This window comes from Gadus morhua, chromosome 5 (genome assembly GCF_902167405.1).
Source record: "Gadus morhua chromosome 5, gadMor3.0, whole genome shotgun sequence".
NCBI lineage: Eukaryota > Metazoa > Chordata > Actinopteri > Gadiformes > Gadidae > Gadus > Gadus morhua.
The window spans coordinates 10,696,213-10,708,647 of NC_044052.1; the positions used below are offsets into that span (position 1 = coordinate 10,696,213).

General features: G+C 47.5%; 1 protein-coding gene across 1 annotated transcript in view; it reads left to right on the top strand.

The window, feature by feature from the left end:
• The window catches only part of LOC115544259 (latent-transforming growth factor beta-binding protein 2-like), a 93,046-nt gene that overhangs the window by 45,235 nt on the left and 35,376 nt on the right, over nucleotides 1-12,435 (top strand). Inside the window, 4 exon segments of the mRNA XM_030357122.1 lie at nucleotides 6,004-6,078; nucleotides 10,545-10,615; nucleotides 10,617-10,668; nucleotides 11,042-11,206. Of these exon segments, the coding sequence (XP_030212982.1) occupies nucleotides 6,004-6,078; nucleotides 10,545-10,615; nucleotides 10,617-10,668; nucleotides 11,042-11,206 (363 nt within the window).

Here is a 12,435-nt window from a genome sequence, read left to right on the forward strand (position 1 = left end):
TGTGTGTGTGTGTAGGCGTGTGTCTGTTCTGAGGGATGCGAGCCCGACTTTAAACGAAGCCTGAGACAGCAAGAAGCATCCCATCATTCCACAGTGGAAAAGACCTTTAGTTTACGATGCCCTGATCACGCAGCATGCTGCACATTCCAGCCCCGTAACGAGAACCAGATCAAACCCAAGAACTGCAGTCAAATCCTTCGCCCTGCCGGCTCTGATGAGAGAGAGGGGTTGGCGGGAATAAAATCATTGGACCTCGTTTGGACTCCCAGGTTATTAGACCCTGAGCCATGTTTGCTGATAGGAGGTTGACGGGAAGGCAGTTGAACCTGTCTTCGCCTATCAGAGATAAACCCCGAATGGCTGATGCGAGAGGAAGTGCAACCCATGGTCGAAGGCGAGGTGGTTTAACCGCAAGTCCCTTAAGAAGTACGGTGCGAGAGGAGTGAACTTATGTCTCCCTGGTGATGCAACATACGGCTAATGCGAAGCGTACTGTTCCTTCGCCTCGCAACGCACCGTGTATCGCTCTGGCTTGGAATATCAGAGTAAATCTCCATCAGTAAAATGATCCGGCGCTTACTGGAAACCCGAAGCCAAGACAGGGACTCCGCAAAGCCATGAAATGGACCTCTTGCCATGTCCCACTTCTCGCTCGCCTGACACTGTTGGTACAGTTGGATGACAACAGAGAACACTGCCATAGGCGTGTGACTCCCCCACGCCACCCCTGCAATGCTGAATGCGTCCCGAGGTGCCAGAGTAAGACTGGCCAATCAACTGGCGACATAGGAGTCGCCATGGCCACCCCTCCTCCACCATCTCCATCGGGCGGCGAGGTCACGGTGATGTCACTATCCTTAAGCGCTGTGCCATGTGGCGATCCCACCACACACACACACACACACAACCCACCTACTACTCCCTTCTTGCGATTATCATTGTGTCACTGTGTAAATGTGTCTCACTCTAATCGCTTTAGTTAGGTGTAGCGTGCCGTCTAGACTTTACCTATCATAAGCGCTGGAGCTTATGATAGTCCTCAGATTTCCCCACCGTCCCAGGGAAGTTTGAGGCTGACCTTACACCCAGGGGCCGGTGTCTGTGGATATTACTGTCTATGAGTGTAAATCAGGTGTTCGTACTGTTGTTAGCTCCGATAGAAACGGGGATGCAAGGCCCTCATCTCAGGAAGAATAGAGTCGGAGCAGATGCGCCTGCCCCTGCCAAGATTTCCATTCTGTAGCAACTCACGTTGATTAGATAGGAACTGTACACCATTTTAACACACCATTTGCAACAGCGTTTTGATTCTCAATGCTGACTTCGCTTATCCCACCAAACCAAAAAGATTGAATTTATTAGTTGGACAAGCAAGTTGCTAATCAAGCCGTGTGGACCCAACTGATTTGGGTAATAAGTCCTGTTCCTCTGACCCATGATGCAAGTAGGCAGTAGGCCAGCGGCCTGGATGCTAATGTAGCTGAATTGTGTGTTGACTAATAAGATACATACTTATTGCATTTTATGTGCTCTGTAACATGGCATGTCCTTCCTTTGGCGCCAGCTGTTGTGATGACTATTTCAGAGAAAACGGGTGATTATCTAAGAATGTGGATCTGTTTTGAATGTGTCCTTAATCCTGTTTAGATTGGCATCAACAGCTTGCTGAAGTTACAAGTTACTGCAACAAAACAAAAAGTTTTTGTCAAAGGTATTTTCCAGTCATTTACTTTCCCATTTGGCCCGTCCTTTCCTTCCAAATGTTCCTCCCTTCGTACTTCCTTCCCTAGTATGAATAAGGTCAAGCACCCTGACAACCATTACAGATGGATGGTCCATCTGCAGACCCCTACAGGGTCTTTGGCACCGATGAACGAACCTCCCTTTGGCGTGGCATGGTACATCGTGCATGGATGTGATGTTGTGTATACTTGTTTCAGCAGGAGAACGTTGATATAAGACCATGTGTGTTTCTCATCTGGTTCAGTTGTTGGTAAGTTGGCATGGCCACAGTATTGATATGCCCATGTGGTATAAAACCATGCTAGTTTGATAAGTGCCAAAAATTCCGACACAAGCGCCAATAGTTGATCATTTCATTGGAGTCAAACAAACCACTTGGGTTGTTTTGATCCAATCAACCATTGGCATAAGGATGGAAGTGATGGATGTGTCATCTTTGAGAGTCAAAGCATCCTGATTGATTAAAGTAATTGTACTTAGCTTTTAATTTGGACTCAACCAGTTTGCCCTGAAGCCATTTCTGGGAGCCACATTTGTCAGAGAAGAAAGAAATTAAGAAAAGTAAAATATTGGCTTTTGATGGGTGGTCTCCGATGGAAAAATGGTGGGGAATCTTGAATCCCCCTCTTTCATTCGCTTTCTTGTGGACTTTCTCAGGTTCTCCAAGCACGTTGACGGGGGTACGTCCCGGACTCCGACGGCCCACTATGTAGAGCCCATGGGAGCCCCAGTGGGTGTGATCAGCCTGTGATTGATAGGCCCAACCAAGGACCCTTAACAGGCTTTAGAGGAAAACCTCCGGACTGTGTGGCCCTGAAGGAATAAATTGTGTTAAAAATCAGCAAATGGAACGTTTCTTTTCTGTCCAGCAGAGTAACCCAATTGACTAGATGTACCAATCTCCCAGGCCTTGTACTTCACTCTTTCCTTTTTGTTGTTGATTTGCATAAGCTTCCTTTTCAGTCCACTACCCCCTAGTAATGCCTCAGAGCAGCGTTGACTATGGTATCAGAAAAAGGGGAATGAATGGATGTGATTCAGATTTGAGACTGCGCTGCCAACCATGGAGTTCCAGGGAAATGTGGATTTTGTTTTTTCCTCGACTGAGGATGGTCCGAGCTAATATTATTTAAACAGTGGCAAACAGCCTGCACAATCCCCCTAGCTTATGAGGGTCAATAAATTAGGTGGGTGTGCAGGGTGGAGGGGGGGGGGACAAAGTATGGCCGGTGAATGGTCCTAAATGGATAATCAACCATTAGGAGCCTGGGTTCTGATGTGGATAGAGGCCAGCTCTATGCTCTATGTTACCAAGAGGAGCAGTATAATGGGGTGCCTGAGGGCTACTCTTGCGTGGTACCAGACTGCCTTGGTAACAGCAGCAGTGAGTTGCGGGCAGTTTGTGGGAATCTTGTAATTGTGCACAACCTCTGCCAAAGACGTTAGCCCTCAAGAAGAACGAATTTATTTTGTTATACTTGAAACGTAACTTCGGCATGAAATCTAATGACCAGGGCCAGGCCAGGACTGCTTAGTATTGTTGTGTTCAATCAGTTCATCCGAGCGTCACTGACACGGACCTGCGTCCTCAGACCCCCCTTTCCCGACTCTCCTCCCCTCCGCACTCCCACCAGGGTATCCCATGGGCATGTGCACCCTGCCGTCCCGCAGGCGCGGACTTGCCCTGATCCCCCGCCATGGGAGGCGTGGACCCCACCCCAACAGCTCATTACCAGGGAGCCTTGCCAGTGGGATTAGAGGGGGACGCAGAGGAGGCGGAAAAGCTGGGAGTCGGGGGCCGGGAGTTGCGTCACTTTGACGACGATTATCCGGCCCCCCGAAACAACATTCCACCCTGTCACCTCCAACCTCCCTTCCCAACGCACACACACACATGCGTGCACACACATACACATACCACAGACACAGACACACATACAACCACACACACATCATACATAACCACACACACCACACACACACACACACGCACAGACGCACACGCACACAACCCTACCTTCCCCTAGAGTCTTGCTTGCTGCATGAAAGGGGAGCCCACCATCTCATCTGATTCAGTTTTGCTCTGTCAAACATTTGGTACCTTGCTGGTCCACTGGGTCACAGCAGGAACAAAATATAACTCAGGACACTGATTCACAGGATGCGCCATCCTCTGTGTTTGGTGTGTGTGTGAGTGTGTGTGTGTGTGTGTGTGTGTGTGTGTGTGAGAGAGAGAGTGAGTGTATTGGAGTAATTGGACATTGGAAGATTACTCTGACACCAGAAAGTCAGCCAAAGAAAAAAGGATGAATCAGTATCACTGTAGGTCACTTCTAATGCCTCGACCGGTGAATCATTTCACTCAGATTATCATCCTAATTATTGCTAATTACATCATGCTACTCTGTTATTTGTTACAAATGTGCGGGTGGCTTGGAAACCGCCACAATGTCTGGTCCACAGCTTATCCGATTGTTGGTCAATCCAACAATCGGTTGAATCAATCCAGATCCGTCTTTATTCGTCCAACATTGACGCTGGCACCTACAGAGGTACCTCACCCCTGTTTATAAACGCGGGCCCCCAGAAACCCCCTAATTGGCAGCTGCCACAGTAACCTCCAACCCAACATCATCCGGGCCCTCCATTCCTCAGCGAGTGGCCGCTGTAGGAACGGGAGAATGAAAACAAACGCTAAGAGGGATCTTCAAACAAAATCCGGAGCACTGGAAGGTCTTTGTGCCTGCGTGCTATTGCTGCTAGTGTCTGATGACACAAGAGGCTAGATCGGGGCTAGAGATGTCAGGGTGGGGGGGGTCCCTCCCTCGATTCCCCGGCGGTGTCTTAAGGTGGAGGGACCCGCGTGAGAACACTTGAGTCCGGACCTCTTTCTGGTCGTAGCTCGGCCCTGCCGTCCAGACTGGCCGCATCAAGGCAGAGCTCCCTGTCAATCACTTAGGGGGGGAAAGACAACATATTAATGTGGTGGGGTAAACCGCAGCACAGTTTAGACCGTACTCTGAAAGAGGAAGAGGACGGTCTAAAGTGTGCTGTGGTTTTTGTGTTATCTTTGCTGGTAATGCTTTAACAGCTTTTTAAATCGTGTTTCTTTATTTGTTCAACTCTTTTTTCCCCTCCTTCTATGTCGGTTCTGGCGAGGAGTTCAAACGGCGTTCACTGTTTTGTTCTTAAAGAAATTAATGGATGTACTGTAGAAATGGGATAGTTATGACGAGCTGAGATGAATCTCAGAGCAAAGCATCGTAAAACAGCAGGTTAGGTTTGATACGACGCTTGATCGCACCGTGGATTTATCATAGGCTTTTAACGAGTGTGATGATGTTTTAATATTGCTTTTTCTGACCGCAGCCTTCTAAAACTCACTCACTCACAGACGCACACACACACACAAACACATACACATATACCTACACACACACACACACACACACACACACACACACACACACACACACACACACACACACACACACACACACATACACACACTGACACACACACACAAATACACGCGCACACACACACTCCATTTCCATGTGCACAGTGTCCCAACCCCCCTCATGACAGTCACATTGACCTCGTCTTCCTCCTCCCCTTGTATTAAACGGAGTTAACCTCTCTCGGCAGGGGGTCGACTGAGTTATAACGCACCGTGTTTCATGGTCCCTTCGGACGAGTGGGGACACCTGAGTTTCATTTACGACTGTGGGTTGGCGGGACATTCAAAGGACCCAGGAGGACACGTCCTATCCTATGTCTTTTAATACTTCGGTACATTCAGAAGAGGTTTTACTATTGCACCACGCTCGCCATACATTAAGCCCTGATTGCTCCTGCCAGAGTGCTTATATTGGTCTCCGTAGTTGGGGTGTGGGCTTGCTCCGTAGCGAAGGTCAAGTGCTTCCTAAGAGATATTTAAGATAGCCTTTCACTGCAGCTCCCCTGGGCTGGTGGGATGTATGGGTTTTAGGATTATAAATTACATGTGCTGTTAGTGTTACTGTAAAGTTGCCTGATGGGATCCATTTACACCAATTCACTCTGGGGTCCCCCAGGGATCCATCTGGGGGTCCCCTCACATCTGTAAGTGATAGGATCTCTTCTGGAACTTCTCTTTCCCCTCCGCTGTGACCACAAAGCTCTCCCATTCTGACTCATTGGAGAGACATTCTTTTTAAATGTTGTATTATTGTTCTTTTAATTCTTTCCGACATTTTCGCTTTTCTTTTTATTTTGCAGCATACGCGGTGATCGCAAACGGACAGGTGGAATGTCCGAAAGGTTACAAACGGATGAACGCAACCCATTGTCAAGGTAAGCAATGGACTTTTTAATGAAGCTCCGCCAAAACTCTTTTGCCCAAGATCAAATCAGAGGTCCAGGAACAATAACACTTCTGGCACAAACAAACATTCAAATCTAAATCTATACATCTAAATCGCTATCCTGATGGCATAATTGACTCATGGCATAATATGACTATTATTGGCTCATCGGTCACAATATTCATATTTCGGCCAAATTGTAATATCCAACCTAACTCTACTCTCTTAATACTGCTGATTCACTTAGCCTCATTGGCTATGTCCTAAGCCAATCAGAGTGCTTTCTACATTCCAAATTTGCACTTAAGCAATTGTGCTATGAGGCTAACAAAAGGTTCTTGCAAAAATGCCAAACGGTTCCTCACTGTATGACAAGGCCTATGGGAATCAGGCCAAGGGTACACCCGCCCAGGTCTGTCAAAGGTCAAAGTTCAGCCTCCGATAAGCCCCTGGGGTGACTGTTCTAATTGGTAGGTTCAGGGGGAAAGGCACACAAGACCCTGATTATCTTCAGCCCTTTGTTGTGGTTTCGTAATGTTTTTCCAATCAATGTGTTACCGAACCAACACTGTCCAACAAGAAGCGTGTTCCTAAGGCTCGTCCGTCTAACGCAGGCAAACCCGATTATACAAATAAGGTTTTCATCCCTGGTTGCTTTCTCACAATATTTCACAGTCTGTTGTAAGAATGTTCCAAGTTGATGAATACGTAGCCACCCACAGTGTTCATACTGAATAGCCATTCGTTCTGAGGCAACTGAAACAATGCATTTGTTATCTGCTCTTTCTTCACACCCGTATAAACATGTGTTGTGAGTAACGGCCCAAGCGGCCATGATATATCGCCTCGTCTCTTAACGGGGTTCAACAGCACTTGTGTTAGCACATTATCTATATATAGGATCGTAAACGAAAAGGGGGATCGGGTGCTCACTATGGTTCCCAAGAAGTACATGATTTTTTTATCCAATGAATGAAAACGTACTTAACAGCATGATGTTCAGTTGGGACCTCCTCACTGACCCTCACTCCAACCAACAGATTGCTTTGTCTTGCGTTAGGTCTTAGTGGTACGTACAGTACAATTGATCTGCTGCTTTCTCGAGATTTACAGTTTAATGTTTCACTTTCTAACGTTTATTTTTCTGTATATGTATATAAGGGAAAAAAATGCTTTTGCCCAAGAACACATCAACCATTTTCCGCAACGGTGTCAAGAATGTCCTGCCAACAAGCCCAGTAATTTATTTTATTCAAAGTCATATTTTATAATCGCTTCAAGATGCTCTATCCGTTGCTTGTTTCATGAAAATCCCCAAAGCAAAGTTGACAGTTACCCACAATATTTACTGCCATGCATCAAAGTCTTCTCCTCTTTTTCTGCTGCTTCTCCGTTCTCCCCAAGAAATAGTTTTAATTTGGCCCCTCAGAAGGACTGCCAAGCAGCTAGAAACCTTAGGTTCTTCTGGGATTCCGTCATTTTTATCAGGAGTGTCTCCAGAATGATGCGTGGCTCCTCGCCCCGGGCTGCTTGTACAACGTTTACTGGAACGTGCTAGGACTTGTCTCCCATCCCGGTTTGTGTGTTTGACTCTAGAAATATACATGATTCACAACTTGCTTTCAATGTCAGCCATCTTTAGTCTCTGAAGTCCTAACCGACTGAAGATGTCCACCTCCTTGGTCCACATGCATTCTGATTTCAGACTCAGATTAATTTCAGATTTTTTGGTAACAGCTCTAAAGAGTGCCCTTGAGATACCAGATCAACAAAGCAAAGCCACCAAGTGTTGGACGATTCTTAAATGAAGGGACCCAAATGGTTTATTAAATGTTTTGTGAGCACCTACATTCCTAGCACTATTTGCCTTTGTGGGGATTCACACACTTAACCCTGGCCGTGTTAATGCCATGTTTGACCAATTGAAGTGCACGAGACTGCCTACAGCTGTCGGTTTAAAACTGTCGATCGGCTGCTAAGGTTCAGGCTTTGAAAAGCTGCTGAAGAAAGTTTATCTGAAGTGATATTAATCATGTTAAATACTCTGTAAAGCGGCAGTCTAGGTCAGGCTCTTTCTCCGCCGTGATAGTGCATGGATGTTTTTCCAAATATAATAAGTAAAGATCAAGTTTAAGGTCAGTGAGAAACAGGCCTCCGTCCATTAATTGTAGCTTTGGCCAGAATGTGATCGGGATCAGTTACGATAAGCAGTCTCGCGGTGGATCCATTTTTCATCATGATTTGTAAGACTGATGTAAAACGTGTCATTTTATTCACTGAATTTGTGTTGTAGCACTCAAAGAGCAAAATACCCATTATTCAGCTGAAACATTCCTGCTGATTTCCCTCAATGTATTTAAGAATAGTGAGGGTCATCTTAGGAACAAGCAGAAAAATTGGCTGAAATAGGCAAGACGTAACGGAGCCCTGAATGCGACGAAGTGACAGCTAAGAAACATAACATACCACCAGGAAAATCCGCATGTAGACGGCTCTGCCCTCCATCTCCGTCTAACAACAGGCGGTGAGACCGAGAGCGAGCGACCGAGCATAAAGCAGAGGTAGGTGTTGAGATTAGTGCTGGTCATGACTGGTCGTCATGGAAGTCAGTTCCAATCCTTCAAACCCACCAGCAGACTGTAACAATAGCACTAATCTGGGACTGGAGCGGAGCGCGGATTAAGGGACCCCATGTGATGAAGGCTGAGGCCAACTATGACCCTGGCTCCCCACAGACAGCCGCCCAAAGAAGAGCTAGTTCAAGGGCTCACAGACAGCGCTGCCGTCTCCCTCATCTCTGTGAAAACCTGCCCCATTGTTATATATGCAGAGAACAGACGTGACATATTTGTTTCTGGTAAGGGGAACTAGGGAGTGTTTATAGTGTCACTAACAATATGGCAAGTGGCTGGGTCATGAGATGGCCATCTGTAACCTTCCAAACCCCCCGCTAACACTAAAACTAACAATTTAAATCTTCGAAATGTATACAGTGTAGAGATTGCTCTCTCTCACACACACACACACACACACACACACACCACACACACACACACACACACACACACACACACACACACCACACACACACACACACACACACACACACACACACACACACAATCATACACACTTACACACAAACAGATTGGATATATACACACATGCATGTATTACTTCTACACCCGTACATAAATACATGCATACAGGCATACACGTATACATACACGCATGCACGCATGCATACATACATACATACATACACACACATGCAGACAAACAACCACACACACCACACACACACACACACACACACAACACACACACACACACACACACACACACACACACACACACACACACACACACACCACACACAAAGACAAACAGATAAAAGGAAAAACTGGATAATGAGCGGAGAAGAAAGGGAGAAAGAAGCATTGCTTAAGTATTTATCAGGCACATTCCCCTCCCCTCATAGTCTCACTTTTTCCAGCAGGAAGCAAAACAACAAAACAAGACCAGATTAATTGGAATTGGGAAAATCTGTGGTGGCAGGCTGTCAGGTTCCAGTCGTCAGACTAACGGGAACCTTTCCTAATGATTTTCTCTCCATTTAACATTGAGTTAAAGCAAATATTTTTGTTGCGACGCAGTGTTCGACGGCGTGACGCTGAGGTATGCAGGATGGCATGGCCCGCTGGCGGCACGCTACCTAGCTCAGATCCTTTTGGAGACTCAGGGAACGGCCGTTTGAGGAACTCAAAGTGAGCCAAGCGCCAGTCAGCACCGCGCCTCTCTGCGCCACATGGCTTTCACTAAAGGAAGGGAAAAAGACTTTGGGTCTCCGTTCCTTGACGTAACCCGAAGACACCGTGATATTGGCCGCATTAAGACCAAGCCACTCCAAAACAGAAAAAGGAAAATGATCCTAATCTAAAACATGGTCCTTTTTTCTCTGTGTACGCCTGAATCATTGCAATGTTTTGACAATCGGTACTGTGGTTTCTTTTTGCCTGTCTTGGTCATGTCATCGACCGAGCACGGTCATTTCATACAATGTGCAGCCTCAATGAGATGCCATGTTTTAACAACCGCTGCAGGAGGCGCTGGCATTTTGTCCTACATGCCTTTGTTTCACTCCCTGTCAGCCAGGACACAGGAGATCCCTACGTATTTGGGTCACATGTCAACCCTGTTGGCGATGATGCAACATGCATACAATGTAAAGAGAAAGAGGAAAGGAAATAAGAATGATTAAAAACGCCAAGATGTAATGTTGAATTGCACCTTGTGGAACCCAAGCTGCGTTTACCAGGGGTTTTATCATTTTATTGGTCTCTTAGATACAGTAAAACAACAATCCTGACAAACCAGAAGCTTTACTCAAACCATTAGCGCCGAGGGTAGGGGGGTCGACAGCCGCGTGACTTACACCCGTACGTCTTTCCACAGACATCAACGAGTGCGCGATGACAGGACTCTGCAAGAACGCCGAATGCCTCAACACCAAAGGCAGCTACAGGTTGCACCTGCAAGCATGGCTTCATGCTGGACCCGGCCCGGAGCCACTGCGTCTGTGAGTCCACGTTTCCAACTTACAAAAAGGAAAACAACGTCTACCGGGGCCCCCAGTGTGGCGCAATGACTCAGTGCATGAAATAATGCAGTTTGACACGGCCAGCTCGTCGCATGCTACCTAGCAGAGTGTTACGGGATACAGGCAAAGTATTCCTAGCTAACCTGAAAAACTTGCTGGTAAGCCCCGGACAGACTCTTTCTTCCCAGCTGGAAAGATGCTGTGACATCAGCTCAGACACTGTAGGCTATATTCTCTTGAAAGTGGTTTAGCCACTGATTTGATATTCCATATGCAGTCTGTGCTCCTTAACCCTCTATGTCCTCCTCCTCCTCCTCCTCCTCCTCCTCCTCCTCCTCCTCCTCCCTTGCAGCGGACAAGGCCGTGTCCGAGAATAAGGGGCTGTGCTACCGGTTCTCCTCAGCAGGCGCCTGCACCCTCCCGCTGCCCGCTTCCATCACCAAGCAGATCTGCTGCTGTAGTCGTGTGGGCAAGGCCTGGGGGCCTGGCTGTGAACGCTGCCCTGTGCCCGACTCAGGTAGAGCCGCCCCTGCGTCTGACTGGGGAATGCTGTCCGTGGGGGTCTCTCTCTGTCTGTCCAAATCAACACTGTTTCTGTCCGTCCTCGCTTGTTCAGGGCTTGATCCAAGAACCAAACCAAGTAAGCGGTCCTGGTGACTCTGATTCAACCACATTTAGTCTTTAAATTCTATTTACCGTCCGGTTTTATTGGTCGAGCGGTGGCAGTAAAAATAAAAGGCGCTGAAACTCAAAACAGTGGAGAAAAGGAGAAACGGGGTTCTGTTCTGTCATCATGGTGCGGTGCGGCCGGGTTTGTGTTGGATTAACCCGATGTGTTTGATGTGGAACTAGACCAAAAAAAGCAAATAATTATGACATGTCGGGGCCCCCGTGTTAGTCATGCTCGTGTGTTATCACTCCGACCCAACAATGGCGTAGCGGTGATTCACGGGAGAATAAATGGAAACGTGCGGCCGCGCCAAGTGAACACACGGGACGTTGTCATCCTTTATCGGACTTCAAAGTGTCTGAGGGAGAGTGTGCGCTTCATACACTAGCTGGATTAACTCCCGGCCAACTGGGTTGTCATAGATCACATATCATACAGACAATCCCCCGTGATGCCTCTCTCTGCACACACTCGCCCACACACACACCACACACCCCCACCCTCCACCGCACACACATGTCCTGATTACTTCGACCCTGGCTTTTGTAGCGCCTGACAAGCCGTTAGAGGCGCGTTCGGCAGCGAGCGCGTGAGAGTGATCATTGTGGATTTGGTAACAGTAGCCCCCATTGACTCACATTCCAGCTGGTTTGCAGCTGCACTGATGTGGTTTCTGGTCACAATGCAGCTTCTCCCCCCCCCCAACCCGTCTACACAACACACATACACACACACACACACACACACACACACACACACACACACACACACACACACAACACGCACACAAAACACACACAGACACACACAAACACACACACACTCATACATACACACACTTACACTTAGGATACATCCGTCAGTGGCCTATCGGTTCCACCTCCTGCATTCACACATGAATTTCCAGTGACCGCATATCAGTCGTTTCTCCGGTCTGTGCTCCAGACTGCCGGGTTTTCTGATGCATAGGGTTGCTGCGTGCAGGTCAGGCAGGGGACAGGGACACACACACACCGTTCCCCTTGTAATGGACTCACCATCGCTGAGGGTTGTTGGGCACAGCCACAAAGACGGTC